The sequence below is a fragment of the Magallana gigas genome, chromosome 7 (genome assembly GCF_963853765.1).
Source record: "Magallana gigas chromosome 7, xbMagGiga1.1, whole genome shotgun sequence".
In the NCBI taxonomy this organism is placed as follows: Eukaryota; Metazoa; Mollusca; class Bivalvia; order Ostreida; family Ostreidae; genus Magallana; species Magallana gigas.
In genome coordinates this window covers 46,328,973-46,349,533 of record NC_088859.1, presented here as the reverse complement: position 1 = coordinate 46,349,533, position 20,561 = coordinate 46,328,973, and the positions used below count along the sequence as shown (strand labels likewise).

At 32.2% G+C, this 20,561-nt stretch overlaps 1 protein-coding gene across 1 annotated transcript; it reads left to right on the top strand.

Annotated features, from left to right (window-relative positions):
- Positions 1 to 300: 300 nt before the first annotated feature.
- LOC117684153 (calcitonin gene-related peptide type 1 receptor) lies at positions 301 to 17,675 on the top strand. The gene is made up of 13 exons (XM_034455113.2): positions 301 to 473; positions 5,026 to 5,098; positions 7,692 to 7,814; positions 7,995 to 8,092; positions 8,454 to 8,551; positions 9,167 to 9,281; positions 9,400 to 9,544; positions 10,353 to 10,422; positions 10,656 to 10,719; positions 13,005 to 13,090; positions 13,231 to 13,351; positions 13,606 to 13,647; positions 16,852 to 17,675. The coding sequence occupies exons 2-13, from the start codon at positions 5,062 to 5,064 to the stop codon at positions 16,996 to 16,998; spliced, it is 1,146 nt and encodes a 381-aa protein (XP_034311004.2). The 5' UTR covers positions 301 to 473; positions 5,026 to 5,061; the 3' UTR covers positions 16,999 to 17,675.
- The last annotated feature ends 2,886 nt before the right edge of the window (positions 17,676 to 20,561 follow it).

The following is a 20,561-nucleotide window of genomic DNA, read 5'->3' as shown; positions in this document are numbered from 1 at the left end:
TATATATATATATATATATATATATATATATATATATTGTTCACTAATACGTTGTATAGCTTATATATATATATATATATATATATATATATATATATATATATATATATATATATATATATATATATATATATATATATATATATATATATATATATATATATATTAAAGCTATAGAACGTATTAGTGAACAAGTTTGCTATTAGTGATGAATACATAGAGAATGACTGACGTGTTTGCTCCCTTAGCAGATTGCTACACAAGCATGCTGATTACATTACAAAACTGTTACAGATTTAAAAAACAATACACCCAACACCACAAAATTCCAAGTACACTCGAACGTCATCGGGATACTCAATAAAACAACATCACATGCGCTTTCTTCAACACTCAAACGTTGTCATATTGACGGCCTGATAGGATCGCTTTGCAGAGAACTGAGGCCAAGAGGAGAGCTCTCCTTGATACAAGTAAGTGGTTTTCAGATTTTTCTTTTAATCAGATCTTGTTAAACCCAAGGTGGCAATTCAGACAAATACTTGTATCCTGTGGTTCAATTTATTTGATATAACGTGTGTAGAGTAGCTTGCTACTGACACTGGAATTCTCAAATTTTAAAAATGATCATGCGACTTAAGTCTTTATTGATTTAGTAGAAACGATCATTTGGTTGGTGATTGTTCTTATCGGTCTATGTGTACGTTCTGGTAGTAGTTTAGATATTTTGAGAGTAATCATTCATCCAATTACTTGATCTGTCTTTGTGATAGAATTCAATGATTTAATACAACAATTAAAACAAACTCACCATTTCAAGATGAACATATCAAAAGGTTTTTTTTCTTTCTGCAAAGAGACGCGATGAAAATCATTTGCAAATGATAAAGCAAATGATATGTATTATTCAGACCATTTGAATGGACTATTATATAGAAATCATTTTTAGATAATTTTCAGAAATATGAAAAATAAAAAAATTATAACTCTTAGAAAAACGATATTTTTGTCATGAAACAAATTTGAAGATGGGTGAAGAAGGCGTGAAAAATGCCCATATGAGGAATGATCAGATACTGCAATATTAAAATATCATTAAATCTGATAATTAAAAAAATAATTAAAAACAGTATATATTTGACGTAACATCGGTTTGTAACCGTTAAATATTTTGAATACTTGTAATAGGTTAATTTAAACAGGCATATGCGAGTCAAAACCTCCAAATAGTGTCATTTCTTTTTAACTTCAATGCCTTTTCTTTTATAGAGTGGGTCTGAGCTCCTTATTTTTGTAAGTCTAAATGCAGTTCAATCGAATTTTAACCGATTTTAATCAACAAAAATGTGGAGAGATGACCCACTATACTTTAAAAATGTCATTTTGTAGCCGTTTTAGAAAAATAATATAAGTCCGTAAATTCGTAGCCATTGTCTCATATAGCATTTAAACAACGCACTTTGTTGTTAATGAAATGGCAAAGTGGATTGAGCACCACAAACAGGTAACTTTATAGAACTTGGGTTTTTAGGTTGTGGGTTCGATACCACCAAAACTTAGAGATTTATTATTTTTTCTTGTCTTTTTTGAAATATTTCATACTGATCATTGTTAGAAATAACCCTTTTGTAAACTTGAAGTATAAAAAATCAAATATATTTAATTGAAAAAAATGTGAAATTTGAAATTGTATTTTACGACTAAAACCAATTGGGCAGTTGCGCCATCTTATTCCCTTATCTTCTTAAGGGTTTAATTAATCCACATACATATGGTCGTCAGGATGAAACTTATCAGGTTAATTAATCAGAACAGGGTAAAAACAGGAAATACAATAAAGTACGCAAAGAACAGAAACTACTTCTGACTCTTAACCGTAACAGTCATTTTTCTTTGGAGTTTCGTCATCAAAACTTTGATGTAAATGCTACAATAAGCAGAGTACTTAATAAATATTGACCTGAATTTAAGTTTGTATACAATTATCTGCGAGTGACCTCCTTTCTGAGAGTCTTTTATTTTGATGGAAAGGGTCCCTTGTTTATAACTTTGTTGTTCTGAAATATAAATAAGTTATTTCGATCATATAAATTTAAAAGCCAATATGAAGCTACGTAGACCCTACATTTAAGATGGCAATGAGAAGAATGGACCAATGAAGAGAATAAGATACTAAGACTTCGTGGTAAATAGTAAACTTTGCTGACATTCAAATCAATTCACATTGTTTCATTTACCTGTATATCTGTTTGTGCTTTTAAAGATAATAAAAGAAAATTACTTCAAAGCATTTGATCGGCTACCATTATATTGCATTCATTTCAATTCAGTTAGATACATGTACATGTATAAAAAAAATTATATGCTAAACTCCATTAATTTTATGTGATTGTATGCAGTTCTGAATCGCTATCACAGGACCTTGACAATAAGAAGTAATTAGGAAATTAAAACTCAATAGGAAAGTATCCATTTTACAATGCGACTTTGATACTGTATCATCTAAGTTGAATTTCAAAGACAATAAGAGTACTGATAGTACTGAAAAGCCCTAAAACCCCTGCCACACCGGAGCTGCGTCCTCACGGCGATCCCGCTGAGTCCTTAAGTAATTTAAAACGCCAAGGTAAGCGCAGTAGAATCTCCTACTGCGCCGTAACAACGCAGCGCCATCTTCGTTCGTTGCGGTGGGATCGCCTAGAACGCCATGCGACGGCGCGCATTTTGAACATGCACAGAGTTATGCGTTCTGAGTTCTGCGTTCTGATAAACACGCCGTAGAAGCGTAGTGAAGTCGCAGTGACAACGCCGTAAGATCTCCAACAGCGCCACGACAGCTCCGTTCGCGCGCTCAAGGAACGCAGCTAATCGCAGTGTAGACGCAGTGATAAGTCATGCAATTGCGCTTGCACGGAGACCTGTCGGAGTCATTTGGGATCTCACTGCGTCTCTATTGCGCTCTCACTGCGCATCCACAGCGTTTTAACAAGTTGTTTTTCATTTGGTTGCGTTCACACAGCGACACCAAAGAGCTGTTGCTGTGGTCATCGCACTCTCTTCGCGTTTCTTCTGCGTTTATTAGCGTTTGTAGCGCGCTCTCACATCGTCTCTAGTGCGTTGTCATCAAGGCTACGAAAACTCGAACAATGGCTGTTGTACAATAGCAAGCGATGTAGTAATTATCAAAATGGATGTGGATGACTATGTAAAAAGTAGCATTTGCAAATAATCCAGGACCTATCAAAGGACATAGATGAAATTCATGTCATTTGTTTCACATCTTTTCTATGTTTTCTAACAACTAATAACGGATTTTTTTGAAGACCTGACTACTAAGAGTTTTGTTCAAGTCATAGTCTTTCACAAATTATTTAGAAAGTATTTACGTTTCAATTATTCATCAAAACAATTTTTTTTTATCATTTATTTACTAGTTGTAAATTCATGTATGTTTCCCATACAATGGAACAAATTAACATTAATCTACCAAGAACGTCTTGTGGACGCAGTCAGCGAGCAAAGCACGCCGTGGACACGTGGTAAAAACTCCTAGCACGTCACGAGCGCTCGGCGGACACTCAGGGATTGCGCAGTCAATCGTCAAGTAGGACTTTGGGAAAAAACAGTTACACGCCGTGGGAACTCCGTAAGAACGCCTTGGTTGCGTTTGGACGCCGTGAAATCTCCATTTGTAAAATTTTTAAATAAAATTGTACATTTATTCTGAATTTTCCTTGCAATCCTACGGCGATTTAATAAATTTTACAACGTTCTGAACACGCCGTGGGAACGCAACTTGGTGTGACAGGGCCTTAACCTAGCTTGGTTCTAAAAACATTCACTTTGTGCAAACTAATTTGGAAAAAATCGATTTGATTTTTCTACATTTCAGCTTCTATATTTCCTCATTATTACGTGGCACCAACTGCAATGCTGTATATAAGCCCTGCACATTAGATTCACAACATCCCGTGCAATTATTTGGTAATCCCCTAAACTGGTTCCCTCGCCAGTTTAAATGATGTATATTTAAATTTATAATTTTAAAAAAAGTATTCAAAACAAAATATATCTAACATATCATCGATTTTTAACCTTTAAATATGTTCAATATATAAAATATGTTGACTCAGGCAAGCCGATACGTATCAAAATCTCCAAAGAGTGTCATTCTTTTTTAAAACCTTTCTATATTTTTCTCATAGTCTAAATTAGCTTCAGACCTTATGGAAAACAAACTGATTTTAATCAACAAAAAACGTTGAGAGATGACCCTCTATACGTTAAAATATCATTTTGTATCCAAAAAATTGAATGTTTTGAAAAAATTAAGTAAATTCGTGGCCAAAGTCACACATAGTATTAAAACAGAAAACCTAATTTGTTGTGTCTGAAATGGCTCAGTGGTCAAAGCACCATACTTAAGCTTACCTTAAACAACTGGGATTTTTATGTTGTGGGTTCAATGCCACCAAAATAACATGTTTATGCAAAGATTAACTTAAATAAAAAACAGAACTAACTCTTATCAAGGGTTTCCATATTTTGAAATTGAAATAAACCCCCCGATTTTAAAAGTTAAATCTCAAAAGGTTGCCATTTTTTTTAAACTTCACATAAAAGTAAAATAGGTTTAACAATATTGTCAATATACTTAAATTAATTCAAAAAATTCCTTCCATCAATTTTGTTATCGATAAACAAAACGTCGTGTTCTAAATGGTTTATTTATTTATATTTTTATTTCTCAAATATTGGTGCTAAGGAACATTTATTCAGAACGATGAATCACAGAAAATAAAGACTCCTCGACGAACAACTGAAATCATTTTTAAGTAACGATCATGAATTATGTATCTTAATAGTAAAATGTGATATGATGATGCAGTATTTATCAATATTTAAATCAAGCAAGAGTAGTATAAATCTTCTTGTCTAATAAGAGAGCGTTAGTTCGATAACACCATCAGGACCAGAGGTACCAAAGCGAATTGCCATAAACCATAAGAGAAAATACACTTTTAGCAAGCAGAACCCAGAGCGTGGAATCAGAGGCAGATTATGGAAGAATGTAACTTTCCCCCATATCCTACGGACGGTAAGAGAGAGAGAGAGAGAGAGAGAGAGAGAGAGAGAGAGAGAGAGAGAGAGAGCATTTCAATTTCAAGTGAAAATTTCACGAGTTTTACTATGGTAACCATTTTAATAGTTTTGAAGATTCGAATTAAAAAAGTAAAAATGAAATTAACAGAAACCGAAACATCATAATTATCGCTTTTTTGTGGATATTATTTTAGATCAATGTAAATTAACAAGTTCAGGCACCTTATGCAAAAAACTTACCATATCTTTTTTTTTAAAACTTCAAGGTAATCATAGTTTTCCCAAATGGTTCAGTGCAATAAATTGATGTTATTATTTTCTAATAACATCAATTTCTATACTCTCTAATTGCTATAAATAATTAATTTCACCCGCATTGGGTTCGGTTTCACAATTCATTTGTGAAACAAAATATGTTTGAACAATTTATCATAAATCAATCAACTAAAATCAAGGTGTTGGGATTGTCTTTGTGTTTTGCCCCCGTAGTTTAAATCAAACAATTTACAAAACTGTGTTCTTTTTGCTGTGTGAACATATTAAGACATTGCCATGTATTAACTAAATTAAATAATATTTTGTTGGCGTGTAATGAATATCCCTATGTGGATAATGAATATGTATGAATCTGTTGAAAATTGAATAGAGTATGCGAACGATTAATAAGCGCATATTTGAAACTGGTCGTGACTATCTGCATGTTCGGAGAATTTAAATGAAATAATATACAAATAATAGTTATTAGAAAATCTGCATTTAAAAATGTCTCGTAACTTTTTAACAATGCTAAAAACGCAAATGTGGTGAATAAAACCATATGACTTGTCATTGACTTGTCACTACACATGTTACCCAAGTTAAGTAGATGTTCATTATTACACAGAAATTTTCATTTCAAACGAACTTAATTGTGTAATCATAGTTTAAAATGTTACGAAAAATAATTATAGTTTATTCAGATCGGTTTGTAATGGTAGCTGCACGGTGATCAGGTACCAAATAAGGTTTCTTGTGAATATTGTCTTTATTGTTAAAAAGTAGCATCCCCTTCATATACTCATATATTTATTATAACAGATCACTCCAAATATAAACAGGAAACATGATTAGTTCGACAGCTGGTAAAATTATATGAATGTTTCTTGTTCCACATGTACAGTAGTTGGCCATAAATGAGTTCGCAAAATGGCCGACGTTTATGTAGGTCCCGTCATCTGCTGAATTTTTTGGACCAATAACAACATTTATAACAACAAAGTAAAAATGACTTAGCCGACATATGTGTTACTGTGTATTATATCCTTGGGAGTGAAATAATCATAGAATTTTCTAGGTTTAGCGATGTACAGGCTTTGTATTGAATAAAACGGGAGACTACTCGAAATGTAAGCAACGACTCTTCCTAGGTCACGAAAAATTCAGGTTTCATTTTTTGACCTTTGTACTTGTGTAATCAATATTTTCCCTATGGTTTAATGATATTAATGTCTGAACGTTATGTATGCCCAAAATTGTGTTGATATTGTGTTCCTTTACGATCTAATTGGACATAAAATTTGTGTTATCTTTTTTTGACAAACTATCGGCGATTTGTAAAGTGCCGAACAATGACTGGTGAGAAGCAGTCTGATTACGGTTTTATTCAACACCATAGACTCTGATCTTGCAGTAAATCAAGCTTTTCAGTTCTTAAAAGCATATTTTCTGTTATTTCTTGAGACTCTAAAACGGCATTCGGTCACCTAGCGGTGCCCTTTTTCAACAACTTTTACTTCGAGTTACAATTTTAGCCTTACTCCGGTCTTTAGTATTTTAAAGCTTTACCTCACAGTTTTTGCTGTATATTCTGATCATCCTTACAGTTTAAGACATTAAAAAATCCAACATCTGACATCTGTATGAAGATTTGTTTCTGCCTTCCCCTTATTTTTTTTCCGATTGGGTGCCATGTCGGTTTGCAGACGATAATTGTTTACCAAAGGGGGATAACTCAAAAATAACATTGGCGAAAGCAGTAAAAAAGTCGGAGAATCACCGGACGATTTTTTGATTCTGGTTATTGAAGAAAATAGGCTTTATTTTCTTTTTTAAATCTACTTTACAGAATAAAAGTATGTTACAGCGGCCATTTGCGAACTCATTTATGGCACGCGACTGTACATATGGGAAATAAATCCAATTAGCATACAGCTTATATTTTATTCATAAATTTTTATTCAAACAGATTTAACAAACTATAAACGTGAACAGAAAACGAAACGTAATTGGATCATTAATATTTCAAATTATTTCACGATTTAATTGGTTCATCAATCTAAAAGTGCTTGAATTTTTAAGTAAATCAATAATAGTTAAGAGACAAAGGGAATCTTAAATTAAACTTATTTGAGAATGTGTGATTGTATGCGTGTCCTGTATGAATACAGAATGAGAAACCAAAGTTTGACTGCGAGTTCCTATGAAAAAAATGTTCCTATTTAGACAGTGGCAAACAATCCAACCTAAATACATGTAACACAGTACTGACAGAATGAATACATAAATTTCATAATATACACTCACAATGGAGTGCTCTACATACTTACTAGGTGAATTATATTGCAACGCCACCTTTGACGTGCAGTGTTGGAACTACACTCTGGCGGGAACAACAGCCCGTGGGGCGTGTCCAGAGAACCATCAGTATTCTATACTTTTTGATGATCCAGAAGGTAAGGAAATTCACCTTACAGAGCATTACTTAATGAGACATGAAGATTTCGTGCTAATTTAGAAAATACAAAAGATGTTCAATCAATCCAAGAAATAAACGGATTTTTAAAGCCATTGATAACAAAAGCTCTAGAAACGGTCGAAATGAACTTAAGCATGAACTATTTCATGGTTTACAGGTTATTCCTACAGAAAATGTGAAACGAACGGTCAGTGGTGCAGACCAAATTATATGCCCTGTGTTTCTCCAGATTCCATAAAAGAAATTACAAGTGATGTATGCCAAAACTTTTAAAAAGAATTGGATTTTTTTATGCATACTTTACATCAACTTCACGATCAATTTATTTGATTTTAGGTTGAAATAAGGAAAATATTGTTTTATAACTTTGATAGGACAAACAATATATATGATAATTAATGATTAGTTTAGCTCTAATTAATAGTTAAGATATAGCAGATAACAAAACGCCATAATATTGGGTAATTCAACATAACTAGGATAAATTTAAACACAATAATGAATTTAACATTTTCAAATTTTTTTATTAATTGGAGAAACCGATTGGAGTATTTCAGGTTTCTTTGATATCTATATTAACACAACAATGATGACATATTTTACGTTTTAATTTTAGAACACGCACTTACCGATAATAACGTATATCTACATCAGTGGATACGCATTATCAATATTGCTTCTCGTTATTGCATTGATCATCTTTGGAAAATTCAGGTATGTATAATAGTAAATTTATCATGAGTAGAAAAGTCTGATATGTCAGATATAACTTTCTCACCTGGCCCAACAGGCAACGTGATTTTATGCTATCACGTGGGGTTAGCTGTCGTTTTGGTTATTGCCATTTGAAAATCTTTTTTCCTACAACCATTGATTGAACTTTATCTAACTGTTTCGCTACCGTGTGATTCATGATGGCTGAAAACGATCCACTTTTTTCGACTCGATGAAAAACATGAAGCTACTTTAACTACAACAACAGCTACATGCATATAAGTAAAGTTCTTGCCATCGACTCTATATAGATCTACAAAATATTACTCTAGTATATTAAAAAATATCAGGAACATATGAGAATTGTTAATTGATTGAAACATTTATATTTACTTGAGAAGGTTGTAGCATGCTATAGATAACATTATTAAATGTGATTTCTAAAGTGATTTTTGTTGTTTCTTTTGAACTGTGAAGCAACTTTCTAAAGTGTCGTTAATGATAGAGAGTTCTCATCAATTTACATTTCGTCAACAGAACATGTAGCCTAGACAGATCTGTTTGTGTCCGTGGATCCTCTTGTTCATAACATATAACAACCTGATATATTTTCAGACAGCTCTGGTGCAAACGTGTCTTCATTCATTCCAATTTGTTCTCAGCATACATTCTGAATGGATTTGCATGGATTGCAGTTAACACAATACCGACGGTTTATACCCGCCTTTCGGTAAAAATGTGACTGTTTATACATTGACTCACATTTGATACACAAATATGCATGGAACAGTTTTCCTATCCACGGGTCATTGGGACATTTTTGTATTTAAATCAAACTCTATTCCCAGAATGCTTTGCCTTATGTTGGATTGTACACCCTGTCATGCTGTTACGGGTGGATGCTGGCCGAGGGAATATTCTTGCACTTCTGTTTGGCGAACGCTTTTTCTAATAAGAAAACTCTGGTGATTGTGTGTTGCATCGTCGGGTGGGGTAAGTATGTGTATTCAACTCCATAGCAAAAAAACTTATGTAGTAGAATAACCAAGAAAAGGAGACCAAATATAACAAACAAATTAGCACTTTTGCAGACATGATCAACTACAATGACTTTCAAATTTAGTAATTAAAATTGTTCTAGTCATAACTCTTGAGTAGGAAATATATTTACTAATGTCCCTACTCTGCCAAAAAAAAGAGAAACGAAAGAAATTGATTGTTTTGAGCGTATATTATTTGAACGCTCATTGTTGCAGAAAAGTTGAATCTGAGTCATCGTCAGCAAAATAATAATAAGTCACGTGTTCAAAAGAAGGCCTTTCTTTGTAATTGTATCGTACTAATACCCAGACCAACCACGGTAAATAAACAAAGAGAAAGTTTATGCTCGTTAATGCATAATTATGCAAAATACTTTCAAGTAGTTAACCTCAGTTATGGCAAGGCTTAGGGTCCTCATACCCCAATTCATAAACATCACCTTTATCTATAATTGTTTACATTAGCTTACTAAATGAAAAGTCATTTTGAAATCTGATAAACCCTCTTTTGTTTTGTCTGGGCCCTGAAGCGCATACTTTTTTGGTTGTCGTCTTTGTAGCACACAAATAAAATTTTTTTTAGAAAATGATGTTCGCTTTTAATCTTAATGAAAATAAATTTCTTATAGTAACTTTTATACAAATACTTTATTAGTTGCTATATGTAGAGGTAGAGAAGATTTCTTAAAAATTAGCTTTTACGGCTTTTATAATATTAAACTCTTTTTCAATTTTCATAATTCTATTAACTTGTATTTCAGTTTGTCCTGCCATTTCAACGGGAACATATGCAGTTGCAGTGTTGATGGAAGAAGAAGGATCAAATATCAAGTAATTTTAAATTTAAACAAAATATCGCTCATATAATTATTCATAGTCAAGGATTTATTTCATCTTTAACTGTTATTTAAATCTTGGCAAACAGAAACATGTTTAAAAGGGATTGTTTATTCATATATAATAGATATATAAAAGATATTGGTAGAAAAATAGATTCGAAAAGAAGAACTGTTATTTGTGTTAGATTTTGACTGAAAAGGTTCCAACCTATTTTTTGTTTCTAGGTATTTGCCGAAAAATATGGACTATCTATGGATAATACTTGTCCCTATCATCCTTTCTCAGTTGGTACGTCCACGTTTTTACTTTATCAATATACGTTAAAATCAATATGCTTTCCCTAAAATGTTATTTTGTTTACAAACTGTATAGGGGTAACCCGTTCTATGTTTTGTATACTAGACTAATGCGCTATCAAATGAAGATGTTGTCTGAGCAGTTGCATTGATATCGAGACAAAAAGAATGTAAAAAGCTCTTTTAAATTAATTTCATAGATGATATTAAACTTGCCTTTTTGGGAGTTGATTTTAATCAACTCTCCTATGCACTTACCCGGGCAAAGCGAAAGTGAAACAGTGTTTGGACCTTAGCACAAATCAATACCGCCGACAACACTTAGTTCTTGAAAATAATCGATAAATTCAATGCTATGTATTCTGAAGCATTGTTTTCAAGAAAACTTATTTATTAATACCATGAAAATAGTTAGATTTTAAATTGTACAAACAGTTTAGATATTTTTAAAGTCGTATGTATTCCTACACTAGAGTTCAATGTATTCTCGTTCAACCAGACGCTTGGCTGTCTCCGTTAATATCCGACAAAACAGAGTCTCTCTTGCTTGTCGGAGATAAACAGTGACAGCCGAGCGTTTAGTTGAACAAGACAAGAGTTCAATCTTGCATGGATCCATACAATTTCTCAGAAATATTTCGATTACTGATACTACTTGCCATGCAAAATCACATATCGTTGATTTTGAATAAATGATAATCGATAAAATCAACTCCCGTCAGTACTTCAGTACTTTGATTTCATTAAAAGAATATTTAAGGACATGGAAATTGGTAATGCCCTAATACAAAGAGGAACTGGCGAAATTCAGAGCATATTATACCTATTTGTTACAGAAAACTACCTTTGGATTTACTGAAGCCAAAGAGCATACATAGATTTTTGAATGAAAAAATAAGATACAATTATGAAGAAAAAAGGGGATAGTATGCCTTGTTATAGAGTATACTGTGAAATTATTTGATCTCCGTCCATAAATACGCGTCGATCTCCTCTATTTTAAAATTGACGTCGAAGGTATGAAGCAACACAATCTGCTGCTCTTTCTTCAAACTCAAACTTCACTGTTGCCTCGTTTGTAGTGATGAGATTGTAAACAGGAGAGAACTAATATATATTATTGTTTATTGATATATTTGATATTAAAACAATTGTGGTTTAGCTCACCTGAGCTGAAGACTCAAGTCAGATTTTTTGGTCAAAATTTGTCCATTCTTTGTCGTCGTCAATGTTGTCGTTTGCGTCATAAATTTTTCACATTTTCATCCTCCTCTCCAGAACCACTGAGCCAATTTCAACCAAACTTGGCGTAAATGATCTTTTTGTTGAAGTGTTTTCAGGTTTGCTTAAATGAAAGGCCAGGTTCCATTAAGAGGGAAGATAAATTTGATTTTTTGATAAATTGTTGATATTTGTCAAAAATCTTCTTCTCGAATACCTTTTGGCCAGAAAAGCTGAAACTTATGAAACCATCCTCATGCAGGTAGTGTAAATTCAAATTTGTCAAAATCGTGATCCCCAAAGGTAGGGTTGGAGCACAATGGGAGGGTTGTTCAAATTTTTTCATAGAATTTTAAAGAGAAAATACTCTTTAAAAAATCAACTTGAAAACCAATTGCCCAGAAAAGTTGTTGCTTGTATGAAATCATCCTTAGGTAGTGTAGATTCAAATTTGTTTAATCATGCTCCCTGGGGGTAGGGTGGGCCACAATGGGGGTCAAATTTTTACATAGGAATATATGGAGAAAAATCTTTAAAAATATTCTATATCCTAAACTTAAGGTAGTGTAGATTCAAGTTTGTTCACATCATGATCCCCAGGAGGGTGGGGCAACTAGAGGGAGCGGGGATGGTGCTGGAAAATTTTTACAACGTTAACGTCGAGGGAGAGGAGAAATTCTTTTGAAAATCTTTTCCTCAAAATTCACTTGTCCAGGGAAGTAAATTTGTGTAGAAGTATCCTCAGATGATATAGATTCTAGTTTTTTCAGACACATCATGATCCATATGGAAAAGGGTTGGGCCAAAATGGAAGGGGGGGGGTGGTTCTCAATTAAAAAAAAATCTTTTCAACATTATATTCTCTACTAAGATCTAAGTTTTGAAGATATTTTGTTCGTTACACTTTAAAGATAGTTAAAATCTTTTCTGATCAATTATGGCTATTGTTTCTAAGGTGAGCAATGTGGCCCCTGGGCTTCTTGTTTGAAATTTCTGTATATTTTTTTTATTTGTTATCAGACTTTGTTGAGTACCAATGTTGTTTACATATTACAGTTAAACATAATATTCCTGATCAATATCATAAGAATACTGCGATCTCAAGTACAAAGAGAGGACAATAGAAACTCATTGCGATACAGGTAAGAATAGAATTATACATGATAGTTTCCAAATTATTCAAATACTGTTGCATAGTCAAGTATATTTGTAGATCTCAACTGGTTTTATAAATTGTTTGGACATTTCATTTACTTGTTTTTCCGGGGTTTTTATTTGTTAGAAAAATTGCCCGCGCCATCCTAATTCTGATACCTCTCATGGGGTTGCAAAACCTCACAAAGGCAGTGAAAATTGACTCGGTCTTTTTTAGATACTTCGCTGCAGTCATATCATCTTACCAGGTCTGTCTTTTAAAATAGAAGATATTTTTTAATTTAATATATTATAACACTGGTACATGTATCTTGTTTAGTGTTTACATACAGTAATTGCATGTCACAGAGATTTATCTGTTTTTATTAACAGTTGTGCTGTTTATAAAATAGTTTTTTAAAACGAATTTAATGAACAAAATGTTTCCTTTAACAATACATCCTGTTTTGTATCTGTTTTATTATTTATGAATACAACAGTTTTTCTTTGCTATCTGTTTTAGGGAGCTGTTGTTCCTGTTTTGTTCTGTTTCCTGAACAGAGAGGTAAATTGTACATTGCTAATCAACGCATTACAAATATAGAATCCTTTTAACTCATTCAACTTTTCACAATATATAAGTGTATTTTTCTCTTATAATAGATATTGCAATGCGTATGTTGCAACCACTATTGAAATAAAACCACTATTAAATAAATAATTTCAATAGTGGTTGGGAATGCATTTCATTAGAAAAATCACTTTGAAACAACAATTGAAATAAAACCACTATTGAAATAAATTATTTCAATACTGTTTGGGATTATATTTCATCTGAAGAATCACTTTACAACCACTATTGAAATACAACCACTACTAAAATAAAATATTTAAATAGTATTCCGGGATGTATTCCATTTTGAAGATCAATTTACAGACACTGTTGAAGTACAACTACAATTAAAATTATTTTTCAATCGTAGCTTAGAATGAATTTCGGCATTAATTTTTCTTTGAACTTTAAATATTTTTTTTTACATTTCTCTTTCTACAAACATATCATGTCCTATGATATTGTATATTATTTGCACAATTGTGAACATCTTGTAAATAAATTGCCAGAACTTCTATTCAAACCCCCTGTATATTGAATAATTATTTATTGATAAATATTATTATAAATATCACCATTAATACAAATTGTTTCAGTAGGGGTTGGGGATTACTTCACTACGACCACCATTGAAATATATTATTTCAATAGTGGTTAAGGATGCGATTCATTTTAACCACTATTGAAATACTTTATTTCAATAGTGGTTGGGGATACCTTTCATTTCAACCACTATTGAAATAAAGTATTTCAATAGTGGTTGATGATGCATTTCAGTTTTTGTCTATTATCATGTTTGTTTGTAATACTTTCCTTTCTGCTAGGGGGGTTTCTTAAGAAAGGAAGTATGTCTTATGAGATGATGAATTCCTTTTTGAATATGATGTTCTTTGATTCACCTCTATATTGTCATGTTTCCCATACCACCTGTCATCTGGAACCGAAAGTGTTATGCACAGTCAGAATAATAGGCATTAAAATAACATCCTACCACTACTAAAATAATTTATTTCAATAATGGTTGTAATGAACCGCATCTTTAACCACAATTGAAATAAATTATTTCAATAGTGGTTGTCATGAAATGCATACCTAACCACTATTGAAACAATTTTTTTCAAAAGTGGTTATAATAAAAAGGCATACCCAAACACTAGTGAAATAATTTATTTCATTCAATGTTGGTTTTAATGAGGTACATCCCCAACCATCATTGAAATTATTTATCTTAATAGTGATATTCATTATTACATAAATCTATAATGATATATAAGCTATAAATTATTTTTAAATATGCAGGGGTTTTGAATAGAAGTTCTGGCAATTTACAACGTTGTCTTCTAATACAAATATCTTACAATTTCCATAAAACATGATATATCTATAGAAAGAGAAAGGTAAAGAAAAAAATATGAAAACAATTCTACATGTTAATATGCGAGGATTGGTTATTTCTGCACAACAGTGAAAATCCTAAAATAAGTACATTTACATCATAGTCTTGATTACAATTATCATTAAATATGCAAGTCTATAGTACCTTAATTGTGTAGTTGAATTGTTTGTTAAATAAAAACAAATGTATGTTTGTCTGCAAGAATTGGTTATTTACTTCTATACAGCAGTGAAAATTGTACCATAATTGTGTATTTGATATTATTCGTTAGATTTCTTGCATTTCAAAATAGTTTGCAAATATGATATACAACTTCTTTCTTTCCAAATGTGTTACATAATAGTAATTACATAGTTATGATTATAAGTAATTCATTCCAATCTACAATTAAACAAAAAATAAATTTAATAGTAGTTGAACTTTAATGGTGTCTGTAAAGAACTTCTTATCATGAAATACACCCCCAACCTCTATAAAATCATTACCTCAATAGTGGTTGTATTTCAATAGTGGTTGCAAAGTGATTGTTCTAATGAAATAGGTCCCCAACCACTATTGAAACAATTTATTTCAATAGTGGTTTTATTTCAATAGTGGTTGCAAGGTGATTTTTCTAATGAAATACATTTTTATTTCAATAGTGGTTGCAACATGCGTATCTTAATACGAAAACTTATTGAGGATATCTAAAAGGAAAAATTTTTTTTTTTTGCTTTTAACCGCAACAATAGAGTCTGCTTGTCTATTACATTTTAAACTGAACTTATTTTCACAAAACTATCGTTAGATTAACCATTAGATATAATCCTAAGATATGACTTCTGACAATCATATGATATATCACTTCCGTTTTAGAAAATTATCTTAAGGATTAGAAATCTTTTGAATAATTCTAAACACATTTCATCCTTGTATATACTCAAAAATTATTGCAAATTGTACAAACATGTTATACTTGCACCAACGATGTTTCCAATTTTCTCATATTTTAGTTTTTAGATAGTGTATCTTACTAATTGTAATAAGTTCATCTTCTTTTACAAGGTTATGAGCCAAATTTCTAATATGATCGGTGAAAATAATGGACATATGTTTTTCAAAATTCACATACTCCACTGTCCCTCATTACTTGACATGTTATGTTTTGCATAATGAATGGAAAAGTATGCATAAATATATCCAACAATAATAATGAAAGGACTTGAATGTGAAAAACATCACATTTGATATTTCCTGCACTCGTTATCAACAACACAGATTTGAAGAAAAAAATATACATGAAAGAGTTAAGATCGGTTATGTTGACATTAAAGAAAACTGATTGATTGACTGACTGACTTTATGAATGAATTGACGGACTGACGGGTCAAAACATTATATTAACATACCTTATTGCATGAAGTATAATTTACGGAGTAATAGTTTTGTAAAATGAGGCGTGGTAGTCAACAAATTACCAATCAGAACTCTCTAGGTATTACTATTTTAGCTATAAACTATTAATAAGTGAAGAAATATTGCATACATTTTAGGTTTACAATTCTATTGTTTTACTTATCTTAATACGGAATTATTCTTCTATGGGAGATAAATATAATCTAAAAATGGCGACAACCATCCAGCCATGTCACACGTCATAATGGGTTTATTTTAATAATGAACCATTGCCATTGATGATGACTATCATGATTTCCGTAGTCCTTAGCCTGGAAACATACACGCCTACACTAATTTACATATGATAGATATTGATTTTGTAGGTTTTAAGAGCTATGGACAATAAGATTACCACTTGGAGAAGACTTTCTGCAAGTTTGTCGAGGGGATCCATTATGTTCAACATAAGAAGGAGTAGTAGCAATCAGAATCCTAGCGCCGAAAAACTGGAACCAGACCTTCTCCTGTAAAGACATGTTGTCACCTCTTACCCAACCAAGGTCCCTACGAACAGCAAATAGCCACACTGTTTCTTGCTGGAAATTTGTTCAAGAAAAATCTCTGCTGTCCAAGACATAGCTTTTTTCCGCTGTAATATTGAAATCCGTCTATCCGCTTCCATTTCTCGGTTTCTCTTTTAAATCTCGAATAGGAGCAGGTCGTCAACCATGGCTAGCGAAAATCATCTCTCATGAATCCTAAAATTGTAGAACAATGCACGAACATTCTCCCTCCTTTCCTTGTGAATATATAGTATTTATGTTCATCTGAAGACGGATGTTTAAATCCAGAAAGCGCTTGTGAAATAGGATTTTTAGAACTGTGCATGTGTTTCTTTGTTTAATTCATGGACGCAATGTTTCTATTTCAATGTACTTTAATATTAGAAAAAAATATATACTAGTACCTAGTAAAGTATATGTATGTTAATGATTATTTTATTGTTTTTCAAATAAAAGTTGATGTATGTTGTTTTGAAATGATTAAATTGTTTTTTTTTTAATCCTTTAAAAACATGAGGGGCTCAGAAACATGAGATGTCGTTGTAAAATTTATAATTATGCTTATTACGTTATTATTGTATAAGTGTACTTAACATTGTAAATCGTATACTCTTTTTGTAAATAAAGTCGTATTTTACAAGAGGGATGTTTGTACTGTTTAAAGTCAATTAGCTTGGAGTCCGCACAAATGAGAGAGGATCAAATACATTATCCTTGGATTGTAACGAGGGGGGGGGGGTGGTTATGTTACTCTTTTGATTGTGAAATTTTTGGAGTTGGGTTTTGTGATTCTTGTACATAAATGTTTGAGAGAAGCGCATCATGATCCTTAAATTGGCATTTGGATGCTATCTTCACCAGTCATATGACTGTATTAAAGGAATATAAAAGTCAATCTATCTAAACCGAAATCCTCTAACAGAAGTAAACTAACTCGTATGATATTTTAAATTGAACAATTCTGTTTAATGTTAAACCGTCTTTGGTTAATAAGAAAGTGTAAACATGCAATCAATTTATGTTGAGCTCTTTAAACGTGAATATTAATTAATAACTTTCGAAATATCAAGGTCGATGATTCCAAGGACATTAAAGGGACATGGTAACAATTTTTATCAAGTTTTTTTTTTTATTTTTATGTTTACAATGCTTCTGAGATACAGTTTTAATAGTCAACAAAAATGTGAGTGTCATTCGCTTAGTTATAAGCGAATTAAAGAGATTACAATTCTTTTCTATATAAAGCTTTTGTGTATATTTTGAACGTTGAAGTAGAAAATCCGGTTCTCAGACCTAAAATGAATGAGGTAAACGTTAGGATCTATGTATTTATGCCTTAAATGAATAAAAAAGACAAATCAGTTTGATAAAGAACGTTTACTGGTATATTGAACATATGTAAACAAACAGGGCGCGAGCCTTGTTTACATGACAAAAAATTGTGATCCTTTATTAGGGTCTTCTGTTTCCAACGGAAGACCCTCTTGTTTTTCTTCGGTTTCTTTTTATTATTTTATTAGGGTCTTCCGTCTTCAGCGGAAGACCCTTCTATTATTCTATTGTTTCTTTTTCACTTTTCTTATTCTTATTATTATTATTAGGGTCTTCCGTCTTCAGCGGAAGACCCTTCTATTATTCTATTGTTTCTTTTTCACTTTTCTTATTCTTATTATTCTTTTTTTTTCTTACCGATTTTGTGCAGACGATTTCTCGGAGATGGCTTGGTCGATTTCGCTCAAATTTTCAATATAAACGTGTTTTTATCTAAAGCTGATATAAAATTTTTATTTTTTGAAAAAACACTTCCGGTCGGAAGTTATCGTCCGTTTACGATTTTTAAAAGTCAATTTTGTCTGTCGGGTTTCTCAAAAACGAGTAAAGATAAAAGGCTGAAATTTTCAGAGATGATAGATCTACCGTTTTTCTAATGTACCTCGGTCAAGAGAATGTCCGCCGTCACTTCCGGTCGTCACCGGAAGGAAATTTGAAAAATTGATTTTTTCGACTTTTTTATTTTTTAATATTTTTCTTTGAAATTTTTACACCTTATAGTGACCCTTTTACTGATGAAGAATATGTAATTAGTTTTGAAATCAATCAAGGCATTCTCGAGAAATTAAGCGTCAAAGTTCTGAAGCGGAGTCCGAGTAGCTCAGTCGTTATAGTCGTGGACATGGCCCAGGCGACCCGGGTTCAAGCCTCGAGTGCCGCAAAATTTTTTTCATTTTTTTTCGCTTAGATCTACGATTTTATCTTTGAATTGATAAGTTTAATCTTATCTATTCAAAAATTGGACGGAAGACCCACTCGTTGCTCGCAACGAGATCGAATCTAGTTATTATTCTTTTTTTTTCTTACCGATTTTGTGCAGACGATTTCTCGGAGATGGCTTGGTCGATTTCGCTCAAATTTTCAATATAAACGTGTTTTCATCTAAAGCTGATATATAATTTTTATTTTTTGGAAAAACACTTCCGGTCAGAAGTTATCGTCCGTTTACGATTTTTAAAAGTCAATTTTGTCTGTCGGGTTTCTCAAAAACGAGTGAAGATAAAAGGCTGAAATTTTCAGAGATGATAGATCTAGCGTTTTTCTGGTGAACCTCGGTCAAGAAAATGTCCGCGGTCACTTCCGGTCGTCACCGGAAGGAAATTTGAAAAATTGAATTTTTCGACTTTTTTATTTTTTGATATTTTTCTTTGAGATTTTTACACCTTATAGTGACCCTCTTACTGATTCAGAATATGTAATTTGTTTAAAAATCGATCAACGCGTTCTCGAGATATTAGGCATCAAAGTCCTGAAGCGAGAGTCCGAGTAGCTCAGTCGTTAGAGTCGCGGTCATGTGCCTAGGCGACCCGGGTTCGAGCCCCGAGTTCCGAATTTCTTTCCCCCTCTTTTTGTGCTTAGATCTGATTTGTTTATCTTTAAAATGATGGGTTCTGTTCTATTCTGTTTTGATTTAGTAAAAGAAGTTACAATAATATCGCTTTTCCTCGTATTTGAGTATTGAGATCCATAGCTATGTATTCATACTGAAATAAAGTTAACATGTTGAAAAACATCAAAAGTTACATCTTTAAAACAACGCCTATAAATTGTTCTAACATATGTATTTTGTTTAAAAATTGTGTAATATGTGATATTTAGAATTTAATATTCTCCGTTTAATATAGAAGTCACTGACCGACCCCCCCCCCCCATTCATAAAATCATTTAGTTTTTCTGACCCGATTTTACTTGATCTTTAATCTTGGACCTTTAATATCAACTTAGTACTATTTTAGATTACTGTACTAATTACCAGACCAATTCGTTCATTATTAACAGAGTTATGAACTTTTTGGCATTTGAGTTTCAATCGTCGTGTTTGACACGTACTGTACAAAAAAATTCTAACTCCCGAGCCCTTCACTCAATTCTAATGAAAATTCGTGAAAATAAACCTCGGACCCCATTCTTATTGTCTGTCAAATATGCAGCGGATTGAACAATTAAGAATAATCAAACGGCGTTTATAGCCTATACGC